We start from the raw sequence: 26889 nt of genomic DNA, 5'->3' as shown, positions 1-26889 counted from the left end.
TGCAAGGAAACAGACGAAAGAAATGGCCCAACCCACCCCCATACACAATGTATATACATACACGTCCCCACACGCAAATATACATACCCATACATCTCAATGTACACATATATATACACACACAGACACATACATATATACCCATGCACACAATTCACGCTGTCTGCCTTTATTCATTCCCATCGCCACCTCGCCACACATGGAATACCATCCCCCTCCCCCCTCATGTGTGCGAGGTAGCACTATGAAAAGACAACAAAGGCCCCATTCGTTCACACGCAGTCTCTAGCTGTCATGCAATAATGCCCGAAACCACAGCTCCCTTTCCACATCCAGGCCCCACACAACTTTCCACGGTTTACCCCAGACGCTTCACATGCCCTGATTCAATCCATTGACAGCACGTCAACCCCAGTATACCACATCCATCCAATTCACTCTATTCCTTGCCCGCCTTTCACCCTCCTGCATGTTCAGGCCCCGATCACTCAAAATCTTTTTCACTCCATCTTTCCACCTCCAATTTGGTCTTCCACTTCTCCTTGTTCCCTCCACCTCCGACACATATATCCTCTTGGTCAATCTTTCCTCACTCATTTTCTCCATGTGCCTAAACCATTTCAAAACACCCTCTTCTGCTCTCTCAGCCACGCTCTTTTTATTTCCACACATCTCTCTTACCCTTACATTACTTACTCGATCAAACCACCTCACACCACACATTGTCCTCAAACATCTCATTTCCAGCACATCCACCCTCCTGCGCACAACTCTATCCATAGCCCACGCCTCGCAACCATACAACATTGTTGGAACCACTATTCCTTCAAACATACCCATTTTTGCTTTCCGAGATAATGTTCTCGACTTCCACACATTCTTCAAGGCTCCCAGGATTTTCGCCCCCTTCCCCACCCTATGATTCACTTCCGCTTCCATGGTTCCATCCGCTGCCAGATCCACTCCCAGATATCTAAAACACTTTACTTCCTCCAGTTTTTCTCCATTCAAACTTACCTCCCAATTGACTTGACCCTCAACCCTATTGTACCTAATAACCTTGCTCTTGTTTACATTTACTCTTAACTTTCTTCTTTCACACACTTTACCAAACTCAGTCACCAGCTTCTGCAGTTTCTCACATGAATCAGCCACCAGCGCTGTATCATCAGCGAACAACAACTGACTCACTTCCCAAACTCTCTCATCCACAACAGACTTCATTCTTGCCCCTCTTTCCAAAACTCTTGCATTCACCTCCCAAACAACCCCATCCATAAACAAATTAAACAACCATGGAGACATCACACACCCCTGCCGCAAACCTACATTCACTGAGAACCAATCACTTTCCTCTCTACCTACACGTACACATGCCTTACATCCTCGATAAAAACTTTTCACTGCTTCCAACAACTTGCCACCCACACCATATATTCTTAATACCTTCCACAGAGCATCTCTATCAACTCTATCATATGCCTTCTCCAGATCCATAAATGCTACATACAAATCCATTTGCTTTTCTAAGTATTTCTCACATACATTCTTCAAAGCAAACACCTGATCCACACATCCTCTACCACTTCTGAAACCACGCTGCTTTTCCCCAGTCTGATGCTCTGTACATGCCTTCACCCTCTCAGTCAATACCCTCCCATATAATTTACCAGGAATACTCAAGAAACTTATACCTCTGTAATTTGAACACTCACTCTCATCCCCTTTGCCTTTGTACAATGGCACTATGCACGCATTCCGCCAATCCTCAGGCACCTCACCATGAGTCATACATACATTAAATAACCTTACCAACCAGTCAACAATACAGTCACCCCCTTTTTTAATAAATTCCACTGCAATACCATCCAAACCTGCTGCCTTGCCGGCTTTCATCTATATATATGTATTATGTATATATGTATGTATGTATAAAGAGAAAAAGTATGCTTTGAAGTAATGCCCAATGAGCCTTACGTCAGTTTTAGGGAAAAGGATTGAAAAAATATTGGATAGAATTGTCAAGTTTCTAAATCACAAAATTATATCAGACAACCAACACGGTTTCCATAGTATAGGATCTTGCATCAAAAATTTTCTGGAATTTTTTAATGTCATTTATCAGAATTGGGATGAAAAAGTACCGTCTGATGTACGGTAGTATATTTATATTTTCAAAAGGTTTTCAGGAAAGTACCTCACAAGAGACTTTTACATAAACTCAAAACGTACGGAATCAGTCAAGAACTCTGTACAGGATTAGAGATTGGCTTATCAGAAGAAAGCATTATGTAATATTAAACGGCGAAGCCCCAGACTGGCTAGACCTAACGATTGGTGTGCCACAGGGGGTCGGTCCTAAGTCCAGTTCTTTTCATGATATACATAAATGGCCTAGAACTTGGTGTCATATCTAAGATTTCCAAATTTACTAACAATACTAAACTAGGAGGTAGAGCTGTAAATAGGCAGGACTGTGAAATGATTCAAAGAGATCTTACCTTACAAGTAGAGTGGTTAGACAGTTGGTAAATGAAGTTTAATGTAGACAAGTGTAAAGGTATGCACATTGGAGACAAGAATATGTGTTACAACTGCATACTTTGGAAACTAAAGTAAAGGAAGAAGAGGACCTTGGAGTTGTCATTAGCAATAATCTGAAGTACACTAAGCAGTGTCAAGCAGCAAATAAAAAAGGCACCCAAATGTTAGGTTTCATAGCCAGGTACATAGATTACAAGACACCAGAAACAATTCTCTTACTAATTCTCTAGTAAGACCATGACTTGAATATGAAGTCCAGTTTTGGTCCCGCAACTATTAAGATGAGAAAAATTGGAGTAAGTACAAAGACACACGACAAAATTGATCCAATTCCCTTAGAATTCTGGCATACGTAGACTTCTTGGCGATTTAATCCAAATGTTCAAAATTCTGAACAAGTTCAATGACAGAAATCACAAACATCTTTTCAAAATGCAGAAAATACAGTTACCAGGACAAATGGAGTAAAACTCAAAAGCTAAAAGATGTAGAATGGACAAGGGAAAAAGTTTCTTTTTCTGTAGGTGTGTTGAGCACTAGAATAAGTTACCATCAGACATAGTGAATGCTAAGACTTTAAATACCTTCAAAAACCATTTAGACAAATATTTCATAAATTCAGGTATACTCTTGAGTAAAACAACAGAAATAAACTGTATAGACAACAGCAGTAATGGGAACAGTAGAAGACTAAGCAGCAGTGGGGAGTCGGTGATAGCTTAAAAAACAGCTGAGTGGAATTAGATTTTCTTGTTAAGATTTTTCTGTTACCCTTTTTTACCAGACAACCCAGTCGTGGGCCATTCAGGCCTCCAGTTGTCTGTCTTTCTCATGTAAATATCATATATGAAATTGCCATGACATGGGCATTTAGTAGCCTCTCTCATTTCAGCTAATATTGAAAAAAAATGGAATTATGGCACTGATAATCAATTTCTCTTGCAGTGATTTTTGAGATTGGTCGTAGCAGTAAAGCGTATTGTGAACAGGCTTATCGGACAGAACCTGTAGTTGCTGATGTTGTTATGGCTCTCGTAGATATGGGCATTAATATTGAAGGATTACAGGTTGGTTTCCTTGATTTTATTTTAAGAATATTTTTGTAGAAGGATTTATGAATATTTTATGATATGCTGGGTCTTATTCATTTACTTATACTTCCTGCAATTTCTTTTTCCTTTTTTTTACATTAAAAGCACTTGACCTATTCAGAATACCCTTTGTACTTATTCATTACCACACATTTTCACCCTGTATATGTGTAGTTTTTCCACTTTGTATCTTCTCATACTTCTCTATTTTCCGCCCTTTTATGTCAGGTTCCTGTTTGCTTTACATTAATTGCAGCTCTCCTTGTTTATACGTTTCAGCTTTTTGTCATTATTGCTATGTTGATCTTTCCTTATCAACAGTGTCCATTTTTTCATGATTATCCCAATCACCAAACAAAGCTAGTGAATAGGTCAGACACTTGTTACCTAGTTAATAATTTTTTCTCAAAATTTGCAAAAGAGCATTATTCTTAATGGTAAATTCTTACAAACAGGCTTTCAGGCTTCGTCAAAACCGAGTTGTTATTGCTTCTCCTGCCCAACAAGTAGATTTAAAGCAACACAATGTGCTGCAGGTAGGGGACAAGAAGACTCATCCAGGACATATTCCTGACCATCTACCTCAGTTTCCAGATACTCACACCTACTGGTATGTTTCTTTTTTTTTCTTTTCCGAGAATGACTGCATGCCAGTGACACTTAGTACTCAGCGCATAATCCCGACTGTCTCCTTCAATTTCCAGAAACTCACATTTGTTTGCATCTTTCAGATTTTTTTGAATATGACAGCATACCAAAGAAGTGGTAGATGGATCAGGTGTTTGCTTTGAAGAATGTATGTGAGAAATACTTAGAAAAGCAAATGGATTTGTATGAAGCATTTATGGATCTGGAGAAGGCATATGATAGAGTTGATAGAGATGCTCTGTGGAAGGTACTAAGAATTTATAGTGTGGGAGGCAAGTTGTTAGAAGCAGTGAAAAGTTTTTATCGAGAATGTAAGGCATGTGTACGTGTAGGAAGAGAGGAAAGTGATTGGTTCTCAGTGAATGTAGGTTTGCAGCAGGGGTGTGTGATGTGTCCATGGTTGTTTAATTTGTTTATGAATGGGGTTGTTAGGGAGGTGAATGCAAGAGTTTTGGAAAGAGGGGCAAGTATGAAGTCTGTTGGGGATGAGAGAGCTTGGGAAGTGAGTCAGTTGTTGTTCGCTGATGATACAGCGCTGGTGGCTGATTCATGTGAGAAACTGCAGAAGCTGGTGACTGAGTTTGGTAAAGTGTGTGAAAGAAGAAAGTTAAGAGTAAATGTGAATAAGAGCAAGATTATTAGGTACAGTAGGGTTGAGGGTCAAGTCAGTTGGGAGGTAAGTTTGAATGGAGAAAAACTGGAGGAAGTAAAGTGATTTAGATATCTGAGAGTGGATCTGGCAGCAGATGGAACCATGGAAGCGGAAGTGAATCATAGGGTGGGGGAGGGGACGAAAATCCTGGGAGCCTTGAAGAATGTTTGGAAGTCGAGAACATTATCTCGGAAAGCAAAATGGGTATGTTTGAAGGAATAGTGGTTCCAACAATGTTATATGGTTGCGAGGCATGGGCTATGGATAGAGTTGTGCGCAGGAGGGTGGATGTGCTGGAAATGAGATGTTTGAGGACAATATGTGGTGTGAGTTGGTTTGATCGAGTAAGTAGTGTAAGGGTAAGAGAGATATGTGGAAATAAAAAGAGCGTGGTTGAGAGAGCAGAAGAGGGTGTTTTGAAATGGTTTGGGCACATGGAGAGAATGAGTGAGGAAAGATTGACCAAGAGGATATATGTGTCGGAGATGGAGGGAACGAGGAGAAGTGGGAGACCAAATTGGAGGTGGAAAGATGGAGTGAAAAAGATTTTGAGTGATCGGGGCCTAAACATGCAGGAGGGTGAAAGGTGGGCAAGGAATAGAGTGAATTGGATCGATGTGGTATTCCGGGGTCGACGTGCTGTCAGTGGATTGAATCAGGGCATGTGAAGCGTCTGGGGTAAACCATGGAAAGTTGTGTGGGGCCTGGATGTGGAAAGGGAGCTGTGGTTTCGGGCATTATTTCGTGACAGCTAGAGACTGAGTGTGAACGAATGGGGCCTTTCTTGTCTTTTCCTAGCGCTACCTCGCGCACATGAGGGGGGAGGGGGATGTTATTTCATGTGTGGCGAGGTGGCGATGGGAATAAATAAAGGCAGACAGTATGAATTATGTACATGTGTGTATATGTATATGTCTGTGTTTGTACCTGGCAAACGCGGGAGACAGTGACAAAGCAAAATTAAAAAAATAAAAATAAACCAAAGATTCCTAGAACTTAAATCTCCCCACAAGTTCCAATTAGAAAAATTATTTTTGGAGAAATTTTTCATATAGCCAGGTATACTAGCCTTGCCATTGCTGACAAATGAACTTCAGTTCTTGGTGTGTGTCATAAACATGATTAAGTATTGCCAAACCAGAAAATATAATTTGGTGGTTTTGGCACACCATGACCACTTGTCATTTGTATGCTACACCAGAAAACCTTATCACTTGGTGGTTCTACCACACCATAACCAATTGTCATCTGTTAAACAACAAAATATCCTTTTTGGCATGATGGAAGACACCCTTTCTCAGGCACGTTGGAAGACATTTTTTTTTTTTTTTTTTTTTTATACTTTGTCGCTGTCTCCCGCGTTTGCGAGGTAGCGCAAGGAAACAGACGAAAGAAATGGCCCAACCCTCCCCATACACATGTACATACACACGTCCACACACGCAAATATACATACCTACACAGCTTTCCATGGTTTACCCCGGACGCTTCACATGCCTTGATTCAATCCACTGACAGCACGTCAACCCCTGTATACCACATCGCTCCAATTCACTCTATTCCTTGCCCTCCTTTCACCCTCCTGCATGTTCAGGCCCCGATCACACAAAATCCTTTTCACTCCATCTTTCCACCTCCAATTTGGTCTCCCTCTTCTCCTCGTTCCCTCCACCTCCGACACATATATCCTCTTGGTCAATCTTTCCTCACTCATTCTCTCCATGTGCCCAAACCATTTCAAAACACCCTCTTCTGCTCTCTCAACCACGCTCTTTTTATTTCCACACATCTCTCTTACCCTTACGTTACTTACTCGATCAAACCACCTCACACCACACATTGTCCTCAAACATCTCATTTCCAGCACATCCATCCTCCTGCGCACAACTCTATCCATAGCCCACGCCTCGCAACCATACAACATTGTTGGAACTACTATTCCTTCAAACATACCCATTTTTGCTTTCCGGGATAATGTTCTCGACTTCCACACATTTTTCAAGGCTCCCAAAATTTTCGCCCCCTCCCCCACCCTATGATCCACTTCCGCTTCCATGGTTCCATCCGCTGACAGATCCACTCCCAGATATCTAAAACACTTCACTTCCTCCAGTTTTTCTCTATTCAAACTCACCTCCCAATTGACTTGACCCTCAACCCTACTGTACCTAATAACCTTGCTCTTATTCACATTTACTCTTAACTTTCTTCTTCCACACACTTTACCAAACTCCGTCACCAGCTTCTGCAGTTTCTCACATGAATCCGCCACCACTGTAAATGTGCCCTGTTGTTCTTTAGAATGATGACAGATGCTTCTGTCTATCAAGAGGTGGCCACGGCAAAAGATACTCCATTTAACCCTGTCCAAACATACCTTCCTCACGTACACCATTCCACACATTCTTCCACTGATACTCTCCCTCCAGTATTCCTACACCCTATTTGCCCATGTCACATGTGGTCTTCCACTCACACCAACTCCTTTAATTGTACTATCATACACTCTCCTTGTAAACTCCCAGTCCTGCATTCTTTCCACATGCCCAAGTCACCTCAAAGTATTTCGTTTCACCCATTCTTCCACTCCACTTTGCATTCCCTGCCATACCACATCTCTCATACACCTTTTCATTTCTTTCCTCATTCTCTCTAGTCACACCATATGCTCTTCTCACATAGCTCATTTCCACAGCCTCTGTGATTCATTCCATGTCAATGTTTTGGCTACATAGGTCAGGGTTGGAAGGACTATGTTGTCCCTTAATCCTCTCTTCACTTCTATACTTACACCTTTACCCTTCATTATCCCATTAAGGGACACAGTGTGTCTTCTACCCTGTACTGCTTATCTCCTACCATATCACCACACTTACCCAAGACAGCACCTAGATACTTAAATTCTCAAACTTTTTCCATTCTTTTTTCCCTTATATCCATATCACAATTTAGTACACTTTCTTCTTTCACTATATGGTTTGAAACATCTATACTTTCACTGTTTCCATTCAAACACCATTGCTTTACTTTTACTTGCTTTCACTTTCAATCACCTATACTTACACACATCATGCAACACATATACAGCCTTGTGCAACTCTTCCTCTCTCAGCAAACAACACAGTATCATCTGCAAACTGGCTCGACACTAAAACCATATCTCTGCCACAATCCATCTCTGGACCCCTTTTCCCTAGATTTGCTTTTATCTCTCTAATCATTCCATCCATATATATATATATATATATATATATATATATATATATATATATATATATATATATATATATATATATATATATATATATATATATATAAAATAAAATTCTTTATTGGGATCACACCATTCCACGCCGTTTTTAGAGATGATACATGTAGGGAGGGAGTGTTCAGGCAGTGGTGAGTGAGTGAGTGGGCGGGTGGGTAGGTGGGAGGGAGCGACCCTACCACTCCTTACAGTGGTCTGGAGCAGCTGAGTGAGCGAGTTAGTGGGTAGGTGGGAGGGAGCGACCCTACCACTTCTTACAAACAGTGGTCTGGAGCAGCTGAGTGAGTGTGTGGGTGGATGGGAGGGAGGGAGCAACCCTACCACTTCTTACAAACAGTGGTCTGGACCAGCTGAGTGAGTGTGTGGGCGACGGTGTGTTAGAGGGAAGAGAAGCTGGTCACGGTAGTGATGGCCGTGAACGCCACGGTGTGGACGACGTGTTCGACCTCCTCCACGTCCACCGCGACCACGACCGTCGAGTACACCAGGTCAACAACCGTCTTGGTGACGTCCACGACGTCTGTGCGGTACACAACGACCTCGGCGACCTTCGTCTTGTACTTGGCCTCGACTTTCGTGACGGTGGTGTCGCTGGTGGTGGTGCGGGTGATGATGTCCACGGCCGTGTGGCAGACGGTGGTGGTGACGGTGTATACTTACTAGTATACTTACATAAGTATACTTATGTAAGTAGGAGAGATGGCCAGAGAGCGTTATTGGATTACGTGTTAATTGACAGGCGTGCGAAAGAGAGACTTTTGGATGTTAATGTGCTGAGAGGTGCAACTGGAGGGATGTCGGATCATTATCTTGTGGAGGCTAAGGTGAAGATTTGTATGGGTTTTCAGAAAAGAAGAGTGAATGTTGGGGTGAAGAGGGTGGTGAGAGTAAGTGAGCTTGAGAAGGAGACCTATGTGAGGAAGTACCAGGAGAGACTGAGTACAGAATGGAAAAAGGTGAGAACAATGGAAGTAAGGGGAGTGGGGGAGGAATGGGATGTATTTAGGGAATCAGTGATGGATTGTGCAAAAGATGCTTGTGGCATGAGAAGAGTGGGAGGTGGGTTGTTTAGAAAGGGTAGTGAGTGGTGGGATGAAGAAGTAAGAGTATTAGTGAAAGAGAAGAGAGAGGCATTTGGACGATTTTTGCAGGGAAAAAATGCAATTGAGTGGGAGATGTATAAAAGAAAGAGACAGGAGGTCAAGAGAAAGGTGCAAGAGGTGAAAAAAAGGGCAAATGAGAGTTGGGGTGAGAGAGTATCATTAAATTTTAGGGAGAATAAAAAGATGTTCTGGAAGGAGGTAAATAAAGTGCATAAGACAAGGGAGCAAATGGGAACTTCAGTGAAGGGCGCAAATGGGGAGGTGATAACAAGTAGTGGTGATGTGAGAAGGAGATGGAGTGAGTATTTTGAAGGTTTGTTGAATGTGTTTGATGATAGAGTGGCAGATATAGGGTGTTTTGGTCGAGGTGGTGTGCAAAGTGAGAGGGTTAGGGAAAATGATTTGGTAAACAGAGAAGAGGTAGTGAAAGCTTTGCGGAAGATGAAAACCGGCAAGGCAGCAGGTTTGGATGGTATTGCAGTGGAATTTATTAAAAAAGGGGATGACTGTATTGTTGACTGGTTGGTAAGGTTATTTAATGTATGTATGACTCATGGTGAGGTGCATGAGGATTGGCGGAATGCGTGCATAGTGCCATTGTACAAAGGCAAAGGGGATAAGAGTGAGTGCTCAAATTACAGAGGTATAAGTTTGTTGAGTATTCCTGGTAAATTATATGGGAGGGTATTGATTGAGAGGGTGAAGGCATGTACAGAGCATCAGATTGGGGAAGAGCAGTGTGGTTTCAGAAGTGATAGAGGATGTGTGGATCAGGTGTTTGCTTTGAAGAATGTATGTGAGAAATACTTAGAAAAGCAAATGGATTTGTATGTAGCATTTATGGATCTGGAGAAGGCATATGATAGAGTTGATAGAGATGCTCTGTGGAAGGTATTAAGTATATATGGTGTGGGAGGAAAGTTGTTAGAAGCAGTGAAAAGTTTTTATCAAGGATGTAAGGCATGTGTACGTGTAGGAAGAGAGGAAAGTGGTTGGTTCTCAGTGAATGTAGGTTTGCGGCAGGGGTGTGTGATGTCTCCATGGTTGTTTAATTTGTTTATGGATGGGGTTGTTAGGGAGGTAAATGCAAGAGTTTTGGAAAGAGGGGCAAGTATGAAGTCTGTTGGGGATGAGAGAGCTTGGGAAGTGAGTCAGTTGTTGTTCGCTGATGATACAGCGCTGGTGTGCTGATTCATGTGAGAAACTGCAGAAGCTGGTGACTGAGTTTGGAAAAGTGTGTGGAAGAAGAAAGTTAAGAGTAAATGTGAATAAGAGCAAGGTTATTAGGTACAGTAGGGTTGAGGGTCAAGTCAATTGGGAGGTGAGTTTGAATGGAGAAAAACTGGAGGAAGTGAAGTGTTTTAGATATCTGGGAGTGGATCTGGCAGCGGATGGAACCATGGAAGCGGAAGTGGATCATAGGGTGGGGGAGGGGGCGAAAATCCTGGGGGCCTTGAAGAATGTGTGGAAGTCGAGAACATTATCTCGGAAAGCAAAAATGGGTATGTTTGAAGGAATAGTGGTTCCAACAATGTTGTATGGTTGCGAGGCGTGGGCTATGGATAGAGTTGTGCGCAGGAGGATGGATGTGCTGGAAATGAGATGTTTGAGGACAATGTGTGGTGTGAGGTGGTTTGATCGAGTGAGTAACGTAAGGGTAAGAGAGATGTGTGGAAATAAAAAGAGCGTGGTTGAGAGAGCAGAAGAGGGTGTTTTGAAGTGGTTTGGGCACATGGAGAGGATGAGTGAGGAAAGATTGACCAAGAGGATATATGTGTCGGAGGTGGAGGGAACAAGGAGAAGAGGGAGACCAAATTGGAGGTGGAAAGATGGAGTGAAAAAGATTTTGTGTGATCGGGGCCTGAACATGCAGGAGAGTGAAAGGAGGGCAAGGAATAGAGTGAATTGGAGCGATGTGGTATACCGGGGTTGACGTGCTGTCAGTGGATTGAAGCAAGGCATGTGAAGCGTTTGGGGTAAACCATGGAAAGCTGTGTAGGTATGTATATTTGCGTGTGTGGACGTATGTATATACATGTGTATGGGGGGGGGGTTGGGCCATTTCTTTCGTCTGTTTCCTTGCGCTACCTCGCAAACGCGGGAGACAGCGACAAAGTATAATAAATAATAAATAAAATATATATATATATAAATATATATATATGCCTAAATGTGTGTGGATGTAACCAAGATGTGAAAAAAGGAGAGATAGGTAGTATGTTTGAGGAAAGGAACCTGGATGTTTTGGCTCTGAGTGAAACGAAGCTCAAGGGTAAAGGGGAAGAGTGGTTTGGAAATGTCTGGGGAGTGAAGTCAGGGGTTAGTGAGAGGACAAGAGCAAGGGAAGGAGTAGCAATACTCCTGAAACAGGAGTTGTGGGAGTATGTGATAGAATGTAAGAAAGTAAATTCTCGATTAATATGGGTAAAATTGAAAGTTGATGGAGAGAGGTGGGTGATTATTGGTGCATATGCACCTGGGCATGAGAAGAAAGATCATGAGAGGCAAGTGTTTTGGGAGCAGCTGAATGAGTGTGTTAGCGGTTTTGATGCACGAGACCGGGTTATAGTGATGGGTGATTTGAATGCAAAGGTGAGTAATGTGGCAGTTGAGGGAATAATTGGTATGCATGGGGTGTTCAGTGTTGTAAATGGAAATGGTGAAGAGCTTGTAGATTTATGTGCTGAAAAAGGACTGATGATTGGGAATACCTGGTTTAAAAAGCGAGATATACATAAGTATACTTATGTAAGTAGGAGAGATGGCCAGAGAGCGTTATTGGATTACGTGTTAATTGACAGGCGTGCGAAAGAGAGACTTTTGGATGTTAATGTGCTGAGAGGTGCAACTGGAGGGATGTCTGATCATTATCTTGTGGAGGCTAAGGTGAAGATTAGTATGGGTTTTCAGAAAAGAGGAGTGAATGTTGGGGTGAAGAAGGTGGTGAGAGTAAGTGAGCTTGGGAAGGAGACCTGTGTGGGGAAGTACCAGGAGAGACTGTGTACAGAATGGAAAAAGGTGAGAACAATGGAAGTAAGGGGAGTGGGGGAGGAATGGGATGTATTTAGGGAATCAGTGATGGATTGCGCAAAAGATGCTTGTGGCATGAGAAGAGTGGGAGGTGGGCTGTTTAGAAAGGGTAGTGAGTGGTGGGATGAAGAAGTAAGAGTATTAGTGAAAGAGAAGAGAGAGGCATTTGGACGATTTTTGCAGGGAAAAAATGCAATTGAGTGGGAGAAGTATAAAAGAAAGAGACAGGAGGTCAAGAGAAAGGTGCAAGAGGTGAAAAAAAGGGCAAATGAGAGTTGGGGTGAGAGACTATCAGTAAATTTTAGGGAGAATAAAAAGATGTTCTGGAAGGAGGTAAATAGGGTGCGTAAGACAAGGGAGCAAATGGGAACTTCAGTGAAGGGCGTAAATGGGGAGGTGATAAGAAGTAGTGGTGATGTGAGAAGGAGATGGAATGAGTATTTTGAAGGTTTGTTGAATGTGTCTGATGACAGAGTGGCAGATATAGGGTGTTTTGGTCGAGGTGGTGTGCAAAGTGAGAGGGTTAGGGAAAATGATTTGGTAAACAGAGAAGAGGTAGTAAAAGCTTTGCGGAAGATGAAAGCCGGCAAGGCAGCAGGTTTGGATGGTATTGCAGTGGAATTTATTAAAAAAGGGGGTGACTGTATTGTTGACTGGTTGGTAAGGTTATTTAATGTATGTATGACTCATGGTGAGGTGCCTGAGGATTGGCGGAATGCGTGCATAGTGCCATTGTACAAAGGCAAAGGGGATAAGAGTGAGTGCTCAAATTACAGAGGTATAAGTTTGTTGAGTATTCCTGGTAAATTATATGGGAGGGTATTGATTGAGAGGGTGAAGGCATGTACAGAGCATCAGATTGGGGAAGAGCAGTGCGGTTTCAGAAGTGGTAGAGGATGTGTGGATCAGGTGTTTGCTTTGAAGATTGTATGTGAGAAATACTTAGAAAAGCAAATGGATTTGTATGTAGCATTTATGGATCTGGAGAAGGCATATGATAGAGTTGATAGAGATGCTCTGTGGAAGGTAATTAAGAATATATGGTGTGGGAGGCAAGTTGTTAGAAGCAGTGAAAAGTTTTTATCGAGGATGTAAGGCATGTGTACGTGTAGGAAGAGAGGAAAGTGATTGGTTCTCAGTGAATGTAGGTTTGCGGCAGGGGTGTGTGCTGTCTCCATGGTTGTTTAATTTGTTTATGGATGGGGTTGTTAGGGAGGTAAATGCAAGAGTCCTGGAAAGAGGGGCAAGTATGAAGTCTGTTGGGGATGAGAGAGCTTGGAAGTGAGTCAGTTGTTGTTCGCTGATGATACAGCGCTGGTGGCTGATTCATGTGAGAAACTGCAGAAGCTGGTGACTGAGTTTGGTAAAGTGTGTGGAAGAAGAAAGTTAAGAGTAAATGTGAATAAGAGCAAGGTTATTAGGTACAGTAGGGTTGAGGGTCAAGTCAATTGGGAGGTGAGTTTGAATGGAGAAAAACTGGAGGAAGTGAGGTGTTTTAGATATCTGGGAGTGGATCTGTCAGCGGATGGAACCATGGAAGCGGAAGTGGATCATAGGGTGGGGGAGGGGGCGAAAATTTTGGGAGCCTTGAAAAATGTGTGGAAGTCGAGAACAGTATCTCGGAAAGCAAAAATGGGTATGTTTGAAGGAATAGTGGTTCCAACAATGTTGTATGGTTGCGAGGCGTGGGCTATGGATAGAGTTGTGCGCAGGAGGATGGATGTGCTGGAAATGAGATGTTTGAGGACAATGTGTGGTGTGAGGTGGTTTGATCGAGTAAGTAACGTAAGGGTAAGAGAGATGTGTGGAAATAAAAAGAGCGTGGTTGAGAGAGCAGAAGAGGGTGTTTTGAAATGGTTTGGTCACATGGAGAGAATGAGTGAGGAAAGATTGACCAAGAGGATATATGTGTCGGAGGTGGAGGGAACGAGGAGAAGAGGGAGACCAAATTGGAGGTGGAAAGATGGAGTGAAAAAGATTTTGTGTGATCGGGGCCTGAACATGCAGGAGGGTGTAAGGAGGGCAAGGAATAGAGTGAATTGGAGCGATGTGGTATACAGGGGTTGACGTGCTGTCAGTGGAGTGAATCAGGGCATGTGAAGCGTCTGGGGTAAACCATGGAAAGGTGTGTAGGTATGTATATTTGCGTGTGTGGACGTGTGTATGTACATGTGTATGGGGGGGGGTTGGGCCATTTCTTTCGTCTGTTTCCTTGCGCTACCTCGCAAACGCGGGAGACAGCGACAAAGTATAAAAAAAAAAAAAAAAAAAAAAAAAAATATATATATATATATATATATATATTTATATATATTTATATATCCCTGGGGATAGGGGAGAAAGAATACTTCCCACGTATTCCCTGCGTGTCGTAGAAGGCGACTAAAAGGGGAGGGAGCGGGGGGCTGGAAATCCTCCCCTCTCACTTTTTTTTTTTTTTTTTTTTTTTTTTTTTAATTTTCCAAAAGAGGGAACAGAGAAGGGGCCCAGGTGAGGATATTCCCTCAATGGCCCAGTCCTCTGTTCTCAACACTACCTCGCTAATGCGGGAAATGGTGAATAGTATGAAAGAAAGAAAGATATATATATATATATATATATATATATATATATATGTATATATATTATTTAATGTATGTATGACTCATGGTGAGGTGCCTGAGGATTGGCGGAATGCGTGCATAGTGCCGTTGTACAAAGGCAAAGGGGATAAGAGTGAGTGCTCAAATTACAGAGGTATAAGTTTGTTGAGTATTCCTGGTAAATTATATGGGAGAGTATTGATTGAGAGGGTGAAGGCATGTACAGAGCATCAGATTGGGGAAGAGCAGTGTAGTTTCAGAAGTGGTAGAGGATGTGTGGATCAGGTGTTTGCTTTGAAGAATGTATGTGAGAAATACTTAGAAAAGCAAATGGATTTGTATGTAGCATTTATGGATCTGGAGAAGGCATATGATAGAGTTGATAGAGATGCTCTGTGGAAGGTATTAAGAATATATGGTGTGGGAGGCAAGTTGTTAGAAGCAGTGAAAAGTTTTTATCGAGGATGTAAGGCATGTGTACGTGTAGGAAGAGAGGAAAGTGATTGGTTCTCAGTGAATGTAGGTTTGCGGCAGGGGTGTGTGATGTCTCCATGGTTGTTTAATTTGTTTATGGATGGGGTTGTTAGGGAGGTAAATGCAAGAGTCTTGGAAAGAGGGGCAAGTATGAAGTCTGTTGGGGATGAGAGAGCTTGGGAAGTGAGTCAGTTGTTGTTCGCTGATGATACAGCGCTGGTGGCGGATTCATGTGAGAAATTGCAGAAGCTGGTGACGGAGTTTGGTAAAGTGTGTGGAAGAAGAAAGTTAAGAGTAAATGTGAATAAGAGCAAGGTTATTAGGTACAGTAGGGTTGAGGGTCAAGTCAATTGGGAGGTGAGTTTGAATGGAGAAAAACTGGAGGAAGTGAAGTGTTTTAGATATCTGGGAGTGGATCTGTCAGCGAATGGAACCATGGAAGCGGAAGTGGATCATAGGGTGGGGGAGGGGGCGAAAATTTTGGGAGCCTTGAAAAATGTGTGGAAGTCGAGAACATTATCCCGGAAAGCAAAAATGGGTATGTTTGAAGGAATAGTAGTTCCAACAATGTTGTATGGTTGCGAGGCGTGGGCTATGGATAGAGTTGTGCGCAGGAGGATGGATGTGCTGGAAATGAGATGTTTGAGGACAATGTGTGGTGTGAGGTGGTTTGATCGAGTAAGTAACGTAAGGGTAAGAGAGATGTGTGGAAATAAAAAGAGCGTGGTTGAGAGAGCAGAAGAGGGTGTTTTGAAATGGTTTGGGCACATGGAGAGAATGAGTGAGGAAAGATTGACCAAGAGGATATATGTGTCGGAGGTGGAGGGAACGAGGAGAAGAGGGAGACCAAATTGGAGGTGGAAGGATGGAGTGAAAAGGATTTTGTGTGGTCGGGGCCTGAACATGCAGGAGGGTGAAAGGAGGGCAAGGAATAGAGTGAATTGGAGCGATGTGGTATACAGGGGTTGACGTGCTGTCAGTGGATTGAATCAAGGCATGTGAAGCGTCCGGGGTAAACCATGGAAAGCTGTGTAGGTATGTATATTTGCGTGTGTGGACGTGTGTATATACATGTGTATGGGGGTGGGTTGGGCCATTTCTTTCGTCTGTTTTCTTGCGCTACCTCGCAAACGCGGGAGACAGCGACAAAGTATAAAAAAAAAAAAAAAAAATATATATATATATATATATATATATATATATATATATATATATATATATATATATATATATATTCTTTCTTTTCTTTCATACTATTCGCCATTTCCCGCGTCAGCGAGGTAGCGTTAAGAACAGAGGACTGGGCCTCTGAGGAAACATCCTCATCCAGCCCCCTTCTCTGTTCCTTCCTTTGGAAAAAAAAAAAAAAAGAGAGGGGAGGATTTCCAACCCCCCGCTCCCTTCCCCTTTTAGTCGACTTCTACGACACGCAGGGAATATGTGGGAAGTATTCTTTCCCCCCATCCCCAGGGATGATATATGTATATATATATATATATATATATATATATATATATATATATATATTGGGAGGTGAGTTTGAGTGGAGAAAAACTGGAGGAAGTGAAGTGTTTTAGATATCTGGGAATGGATCTGGCAGCGGATGGAACCATGGAAGCGGAAGTGGATCATAGGGTGGGGGAGGGGGCGAAAATTCTGGGGGCCTTGAAGAATGTGTGGAAGTCGAGAACATTATCTCGGAAAGCAAAAATGGGTATGTTTGAAGGAATAGTGGTTCCAACAATGTTGTATGGTTGCGAGGTGTGGGCTATGGATAGAGTTGTGGGCAGGAGGATGGATGTGCTGGAAATGAGATGTTTGAGGACAATGTGTGGTGTGAGGTGGTTTGATCGAGTGAGTAACGTAAGGGTAAGAGAGATGTGTGGAAATAAAAAGAGCGTGGCTGAGAGAGCAGAAGAGGGTGTTTTGAAGTGGTTTGGGCACATGGAGAGAATGAGTGAGGAAAGATTGACCAAGAGGATATATGTGTCGGAGGTGGAGGGAACGAGGAGAAGAGGGAGACCAAATTGGAGGTGGAAAGATGGAGTGAAAAAGATTTTGTGTGATCGGGGCCTGAACATGCAGGAGGGTGAAAGGAGGGCAAGGAATAGAGTGAATTGGAGCGATGTGGTATACCGGGGTTGACGTGCTGTCAGTGGATTGAATCAAGGCATGTGAAGCGTCTGGGGTAAACCATGGAAAGCTGTGTAGGTATGTATATTTGCGTGTGTGGATGTATGTATATACATGTGTATGGGGGTGGGTTAGGCCATTTCTTTCGTCTGTTTCCATGCGCTACCTCGCAAACGCGGGAGACAGCGACAAAGTATAATAAAAAAAAATAATATATATATATATATATATATATATATATATATATATATATATATATATATATATATATATATATATATATATTTTTTTTTTTTTTTTCTTTTTTTTTTGCTTTGTCGCTGTCTCCCGCGTTTGCGAGGCTAGCGCAAGGAAACAGACGAAAGAAATGGCCCAACCCACCCCCATACACATGTATATACATACGTCCACACACGCAAATATACATACCTACACAGCTTTCCATGGTTTACCCCAGACGCTTCACATGCCTTGATTCAATCCACTGACAGCACGTCAACCCCGGTATACCACATCGCTCCAATTCACTCTATTCCTTGCCCTCCTTTCACCCTCCTGCATGTTCAGGCCCCGATCACACAAAATCTTTTTCACTCCATCTTTCCACCTCCAATTTGGTCTCCCTCTTCTCCTCTGTTCCCTCCACCTCTGACACATATATCCTCTTGGTCAATCTTTCCTCACTCATTCTCTCCATGTGCCCAAACCATTTCAAAACACCCTCTTCTGCTCTCTCAACCACGCTCTTTTTATTTCCACACATCTCTCTTACCCTTACGTTACTTACTCGATCAAACCACCTCACACCACACATTGTCCTCAAACATCTCATTTCCAGCACATCCATCCTCCTGCGCACAACTCTATCCATAGCCCACGCCTCGCAACCATACAACATTGTTGGAACCACTATTCCTTCAAACATACCCATTTTTGCTTTCCGAGATAATGTTCTCGACTTCCACACATTCTACAAGGCTCCCAGAATTTTCGCCCCCTCCCCCACCCTATGATCCACTTCCGCTTCCATGGTTCCATCCGCTGCCAGATCCACTCCCAGATATCTAAAACACTTCACTTCCTCCAGTTTTTCTCCATTCAAACTCACCTCCCAATTGACTTGACCCTCAACCCTACTGTACCTAATAACCTTGCTCTTATTCACATTTACTCTTAACTTTCTTCTTTCACACACTTTACCAAACTCAGTCACCAGCTTCTGCAGTTTCTCACATGAATCAGCCACCAGCGCTGTATCATCAGCGAACAGCAACTGACTCACTTCCCAAGCTCTCTCATCCCCAACAGACTTCATACTTGCCCCTCTTTCCAAAACTCTTGCATTCACCTCCCTAACAACCCCATCCATAAACAAATTAAACAACCATGGAGACATCACACACCCCTGCCGCAAACCTACATTCACTGAGAACCAATTACTTTCCTCTCTTCCTACACGTACACATGCCTTACATCCTCGATAAAAACTTTTCACTGCTTCTAACAACTTGCCTCCCACACCATATATTCTTAATACTTTCCACAGAGCATCTCTATCAACTCTATCATATGCCTTCTCCAGATCCATAAATGCTACATACAAATCCATTTGCTTTTCTAAGTATTTCTCACATACATTCTTCAAAGCAAACACCTGATCCACACATCCTCTACCACTTCTGAAACCACACTGCTCTTCCCCAATCTGATGCTCTGTACATGCCTTCACCCTCTCAATCAATACCCTCCCATATAATTTACCAGGAATACTCAACAAACTTATACCTCTGTAATTTGAGCACTCACTCTTATCCCCTTTGCCTTTGTACAGTGGCACTATGGACGCATTCCGCCAATCCTCAGGCACCTCACCATGAGTCATACATACATTAAATAACCTTACCAACCAGTCAACAATACAGTCACCCCCTTTTTAAATAAATTCCGCTGCAATACCATCCAAACCCGCTGCCTTGCCGGCTTTCATCTTTCGCAAAGCTTTTACTACCTCTTCTCTGTTTACCAAATCATTTTCCCTAACCCTCTCACTTTGCACACCACCTCGACCAAAACACCTTATATCTGCCACTCTATCATCAAACACATTCAACAAACCTTCAAAATACTCACTCCATCTCCTTCTCACATCACCACTACTTGTTATCACCTCCCCATTTGTGCCCTTCACTGAAGTTCCCATTTGCTCCCTTGTCTTACGCACTTTCTTTACCTCCTTCCAGAACATCTTTTTATTCTCCCTAAAATTTAATGATACTCTCTCACCCCAACTCTCATTTGCCCTTTTTTTTCACCTCTTGCACCTTTCTCTTGACCTCCTGTCTCTTTGTTTTATACGTCTCCCACTCAATTGCATTTTTTCCCTGCAAAAATTGTCCAAATGCCTCTCTCTTCTCTTTCACTAATACTCTTACTTCTTCATCCCACCACTCACTACCCTTTCTAATCAACCCACCTCCCACTCTTCTCATGCCACAAGCATCTTTTGCGCAATCCATCACTGATTCCCTAAATACATCCCTTTCCTCCCCCACTCCCCTTACTTCCATTGTTCTCACCTTTTTCCATTCTGTACTCAGTCTCTCCTGGTACTTCCTCACACAGGTCTCCTTCCCAAGCTCACTTACTCTCACCACCCTCTTCACCCCAACATTCACTCTCTTCTGAAAACCCATACAAATCTTCACCTTAGCCTCCACAAGATAATGATCAGACATCCCTCCAGTTGCACCTCTCAGCACATTAACATCCAAAAGTCTCTCTTTCGCGCGCCTGTCAATTAACACGTAATCCAATAACGCTCTCTGGCCATCTCTCCTACTTACATAAGTATACTTATGTATATCTCGCTTTTTAAACCAGGTATTCCCAATCATCAGTCCTTTTTCAGCACATAAATCTACAAGCTCTTCACCATTTCCATTTACAACACTGAACACCCCATGTATACCAATTATTCCCTCAACTGCCACATTACTCACCTTTGCATTCAAATCACCCATCACTATAACCCGGTCTCGTGCATCAAAACCACTAACACACTCATTCAGCTGCTCCCAAAACACTTGCCTCTCATGATCTTTCTTCTCATGCCCAGGTGCGTATGCACCAATACTCACCCATCTCTCTCCATCAACTTTCAGTTTTACCCATATTAATCAAGAATTTACTTTCTTACATTCTATCACATACTCCCACAACTCCTGTTTCAGGAGTACTGCTACTCCTTCCCTTGCTCTTGTCCCCTCACTAACCCCTGACTTTACTCCCAAAACATTCCCAAACCATTCTTCCCCTTTACCCTTGAGCTTCGTTTCACTCAGAGCCAAAACATCCAGGTTCCTTTCCTCAAACATACTACCTATCTCTCCTTTTTTCACATCTTGGTTATATCCACACACATTTACGCACCCCAATCTGAGCCTTCGAGGAGGATGAGCACTCCCCGCGTGACTCCTTCTTCTGTTTCCCATTTTTAGAAAGTTAAAAAAATACAAGGAGGGGAGGATTTCTGGCCCCCCGCTCCCATCCCCTCTAGTTGCTTTCTACGACACGCGAGGAATGCGTGGGAAGTATTCTGTCACCCCTATCCCCAGGGATAATGTACATATATATATACACATACACACACATACACACACACACGCACATATACACACACACACACATACATATATATACATATGAAAAATGTAAGAAACAATTTAGAAAACTGAAACTTCTAGCTTGAAATGAAATGAAAAAATGAATGTCACATAATGGTTCAACCTCTGGCTATGGAAAGGAAATGTTTAATTTATTTACACAAACGTCAATAGTAGTTCTCATCAATTTAACCACTGTATCAATAAGCTTCAAATGTCTAAGCTACATTTTTTCCAATTTCACTATTTTCTTGTCAAAGCACCATGTATGAAAACTATCACTCCAGTAACACAACTATAAACATTTACTTCCCCTTTAAAAAAGTTCTGGGGAAGTCTGTCTCGATACACTGCGGGACACTCTACCACCTGGCGAGGTTTGTGTTGCAGTGGTTCTTGATTCACAAACGTAGTAGCATCACTGGTAGGCCAAGGTAGTTCCGTTGGCGAAGAGGAGCTCATGAAACATGTCGGAAAGCATGCTACTGCAGGCAGGAGTGAAGGCTGATGCAAACTGGTATCGCTCTGAATGATGTGATGGGGACGAGATGATCCTCTGACTCACGTCCTAGAGATCCGATCCCACAGAGCGGACGAAGCTGAGGAACTCGACCAGAGACGACGCCCATGAAGGTCTGTCGTAGTCCAGGACACACATCATGATACAAGGGTTCGACACCTCCTTCCATCTCGTCTTGCACTATCTACTGGGATTCGAACCCTGTGACCAAGTGTCTGGGTTGAAGTTCATGAATGCTGATCTATTCCAGGGTTGCAGACCCATCCACTTCCCCTGGCAGCATTTCTATATGTTGTGAGAATGCAAGTGATGGTTGTGTAGTTGATACATCGCCAAGTGCGTCATGTAGTACCAGGTGAACGTAACCATCCTTCCAAGCGTTTTCCCTGTCCCCCATCATGTAGTCATGTCTTGGTCGTATACGTTAAGTTGAAACTAAGATCATTACCTACCACGTTATAAGTATGCATTCTTAAGAGGTATAAAGACAATTACTGACCGGGTACGACACTTATTTGGTATAACAAACACGAGACAGTCTCTCTGCCACCGGCTGCATCGCTGGCCAAGGCGCCTGCATCGCTGGCCAAGGCGATATATATATATATATATATATATATATATATATATATTTTTTTTTTCTTTTTTTTTCGCTGTCTCCCGCGCTTGCGAGGTAGCGCAAGGAAACAGACGAAAGAAATGGCCCAACCCACCCCCATACACATGTATATACATACGTCCACACACGCAAATATACATACCTACACAGCTTTCCATGGTTTACCCCAGACGCTTCACATGCCCTGATTCAATCCACTGACAGCACGTCAACCCCGATATACCACATCGATCCAATTCACTCTATTCCTTGCCCTCCTTTCACCCTCCTGCATGTTCAGGTCCCGATCACACAAAATCTTTTTCACTCCATCTTTCCACCTCCATTTTGGTCTCCCACTTCTCCTCGTTCCCTCCACCTCCGACACATATATCCTCTTGGTCAATCTTTCCTCACTCATTCTCTCCATGTGCCCAAACCATTTCAAAACACCCTCTTCTGCTCTCTCAACCACGCTCTTTTTATTTCCACACATCTCTCTCACCCTTACGTTACTTACTCGATCAAACCACCTCACACCACACATTGTCCTCAAACATCTCATTTCCAGCACATCCATCCTTCTGCGCACAACTCTATCCATAGCCCATGCCTCGCAACCATACAACATTGTTGGAACTACTATTCCTTCAAACATACCCATTTTTGCTTTCCGAGATAATGTTCTCAACTTCCACACATTCTTCAAGGCTCCCAGAATTTTCCGCCCCCTCCCCCACCCTATGATCCACTTCCGCTTCCATGGTTCCATCCGCTGCCAGATCCACTCCCAGGTATCTAAAACACTTTACTTCCTCCAGTTTTTCTCCATTCAAACTTACCTCCCAGTTGACTTGACCCTCAACCCTACTGTACCTAATAACCTTGCTCTTATTCACATTTACTCTTAACTTTCTTCTTTCACACACTTTACCAAATTCAGTCAACAGCTTCTGCAGTTTCTCACATGAATCAGCCACCAGCGCTGTATCATCAGCGAACAACAACTGACTCACTTCCCAAGCTCTCTCATCCCCAACAGACTTCATACTTGCCCCTTTCCAAAACTCTTGCATTCACCTCCCTAACAACCCCATCCATAAACAAATTAAACAACCATGGAGACATCACACACCCCTGCCGCAAACCTACATTCACTGAGAACCAATCACTTTCCTCTCTTCCTACACGTACACATGCCTTACATCCTCGATAAAAACTTTTCACTGCTTCTAACAACTTGCCTCCCACACCATATATTCTTAATACCTTCCACAGAGCATCTCTATCAACTCTATCATATGCCTTCTCCAGATCCATAAATGCTAAATACAAATCCATTTCCTTTTCTAAGTATTTCTCACATACATTCTTCAAAGCAAACACCTGATCCACACATCCTCTACCACTTCTGAAACCACACTGCTATTCCCCAATCTGATGCTCTGTGCATGCCTTCACCCTCTCAATCAATACACTCCCATATAATTTACCAGGAATACTCAACAAACTTATACCTCTGTAATTTGAGCACTCACTCTTATCCCCTTTGCCTTTGTACAATGGCACTATGCACGCATATATATATATATATATATATATATATATATATATATATATATATATATATATATATATATATATATATATATATATTTTTTTTTTTTTAAACTATTCGCCATTTCCCGCATTAGCAAGGTAGCATTAAGAACAGAGGACTGGGCCTCTGAGGGAATATCCTCACCAGGCCCCCTTCTCTGTTCCTTCTTCTGGAAAATTCAAAAAAAAAAAAATCAAGAGGGGAGGATTTCCAGCCCCCCGCTCCCTCCCCTTTTAGTTGCCTTCTATGACACACAGGGAATACGTGGGAAGTATTCTTTCTCCCCTATCCTCAGGGATATATATATTCCTTTATTTATTTATTTATTTTGCTTTGTCCCTGTCTCCCGCGTTTGCGAGGTAGCGCAAGGAAACAGACGAAAGAATTGGCCCAACCCACCCCCATACACATGTATATACATACACGTCCACACACGTAAATATACATACCTATACATCTCAATGTACACATATATATACACACACAGACACATACATATATACCCATGCACACAATTCACACTGTCTGCCTTTATTCATTCCCATCGCCACCTCGCCACACATGGAATACCATCCCCCTCCCCCCTCATGTGTGCGAGGTAGCGCTAGGAAAAGACAACAAAGGCCCCATTCGTTCACACTCAGTCTCTAGCTGTCATGCAATAATGCCTGAAACCACAGCTCCCTTTCCACATCCAGGCCCCACACAACTTTCCATGGTTTACCCCAGACGCTTCACATGCCCTGATTCAATTAACTGACAGCACGTCAACCCCGGTATACCACATCGATCCAATTCACTCTATTCCTTGCCCGCCTTTCACCCTCCTGCATGTTCAGGCCCCGATCACTCAAAGTCTTTTTCACTCCATCTTTCCACCTCCAATTTGGTCTCCCACTTCTCCTCGTTCCCTCCACCTCCTGACACATATATCCTCTTGGTCAATCTTTCCTCACTCATTCTCTCCATGTGCCCAAACCATTTCAAAACACCCTCTTCTGCTCTCTCAACCACGCTCTTTTTATTTCCACACATCTCTCTTACCCTTACATTACTTACTCGATCAAACCACCTCACACCACACCTTGTCCTCAAACATCTCATTTCCAGCACATCCACCCTCCTGCACACAACTCTATCCATAGCCCACGCCTCACAACCATAAAACATTGTTGGAACCACTATTCCTTCAAACATACCCATTTTTGCTTTCCGAGATAATGTTCTCGACTTCCACACATTCTTCAAGGCTCCCAGGATTTTCGCCCCCTACCCCACCCTATGATTCACTTCCGCTTCCATGGTTCCATCCGCTGCCAGATCCACTCCCAGATATCTAAAACACTTTACTTCCTCCAGTTTTTCTCCATTCAAACTTACCTCCCAATTGACTTGACCCTCAACCCTGCTGTACCTAATAACGTTGCTCTTATTCACATTTACTCTTAACTTTCTTCTTTCACACACTTTACCAAACTCAGTCACCAGCTTCTGCAGTTTCTCACATGAATCAGCCACCAGCGCTGTATCATCAGTGAACAACAACTGACTCACTTCCCAAGCTCTCTCATCCCCAACAGACTTCATACTTGCCCCTCTTTCCAAAACTCTTGCATTCACCTCCCTAACAACCCCATCCATAAACAAATTAAACAACCATGGAGACATCACACACCCCTGCTGCAAACCTACATTCACTGAGAACCAATCACTTTCCTCTCTTCCTACACATACACATGCCTTACATCCTCAATAAAAACTTTTCACTGCTTCTAACAACTTGCCTCCCACACCATATATTCTTAATACCTTCCACAGAGCATCTCTATCAACTCTATCATATGCCTTCTCCAGATCCATAAATGCTACATACAAATCCATTTGCTTTTCTAAGTATTTCTCACATACATTCTTCAAAGAAACACCTGATCCACACATCCTCTACCACTTCTGAAACCACACTGCTCTTCCCCAGTCTGATGGTCTGTACATGCCTTCACCCTCTCAATCAATACCCTCCCATATAATTTACCAGGAATACTCAACAAACTTATACCTCTGTAATTTGAGCACTCACTCTTATCCCCTTTGCATTTGTACAATGGCACTATGCACGCATTCCGTCAATCCTCAGGCACCTCACCATGAGTCATACATACATTAAATAACCTTACCAACTAGTCAACAATACAGTCACCCCCTTTTTTAATAGATTCCACTGCAATACCATCCAAACTCACTGCCTTGCCGGCTTTCATCTTCCGCAAAGCTTTTACTACCTCTTCTCTGTTTACCAAATAATTTTCCCTAACCCTCTCACTTTGCTCACCACCTGCGACCAAAACACCCTATATCTGCCACTCTAACACATTCAACAAACCTTCAAAATACTCACTCCATCTCCTTCTCACATCACCACTACTTGTTATCACCTCCCCATTAGTGCCCTTCACTGAAGTTCCCATTTGCTCCCTTGTCTTACGCATTTTATTTACCTCCTTCCAGAACATCTTTTTATTCTCCCTAAAATTTAATGATACTCTCTCACCCCAACTCTCATTTGCCCTCTTTTTCACCTCTTGCACCTTTCTCTTGACTTCCTGTCTCTTTCTTTTATACATCTCCCACTCAATTGCATTTTTTCACTGCAAAAATCGTCCAAATGCCTTTCTCTTCTCTTTCACTAATAATCTTACTTCTGCATCCCACCACTCATTACCCTTTCTAATCAACCCACCTCCCATGCTTCTCATGCCACAAGCATATATATATATATATATATGTGTGTGTGTGGGGTGTTCAGTGTTGTAAATGGAAATGGTGAAGAGCTTGTAGATTTATGTGCTGAAAAAGGACTGATGATTGGGAATACCTGGTTTAAAAAGCGAGATATACATAAGTATACTTATGTAAGTAGGAGAGATGGCCAGAGAGCGTTATTGGATTACGTGTTAATTGACAGGTGTGCGAAAGAGAGACTTTTG

The 26889-nt window shown here is 42.7% G+C and overlaps 1 protein-coding gene across 1 annotated transcript in view; it reads left to right on the top strand.

Moving 5' to 3' along the window:
* Nucleotides 1–26889, top strand: part of Taf8 (TBP-associated factor 8) — a 113015-nt gene that overhangs the window by 36932 nt on the left and 49194 nt on the right. Inside the window, exons 2-3 of the mRNA XM_071661480.1 lie at nucleotides 3490–3611; nucleotides 4091–4245. Of these exons, the coding sequence (XP_071517581.1) occupies nucleotides 3490–3611; nucleotides 4091–4245 (277 nt within the window). The remainder of the gene's footprint in view (nucleotides 1–3489; nucleotides 3612–4090; nucleotides 4246–26889) is intronic.

Source organism: Panulirus ornatus, chromosome 73 (genome assembly GCF_036320965.1).
Source record: "Panulirus ornatus isolate Po-2019 chromosome 73, ASM3632096v1, whole genome shotgun sequence".
Classification (NCBI taxonomy): domain Eukaryota; kingdom Metazoa; phylum Arthropoda; class Malacostraca; order Decapoda; family Palinuridae; genus Panulirus; species Panulirus ornatus.
Note: the sequence above shows the minus strand (reverse complement) of the source record. Positions and strands in the feature narration are given on the sequence as shown.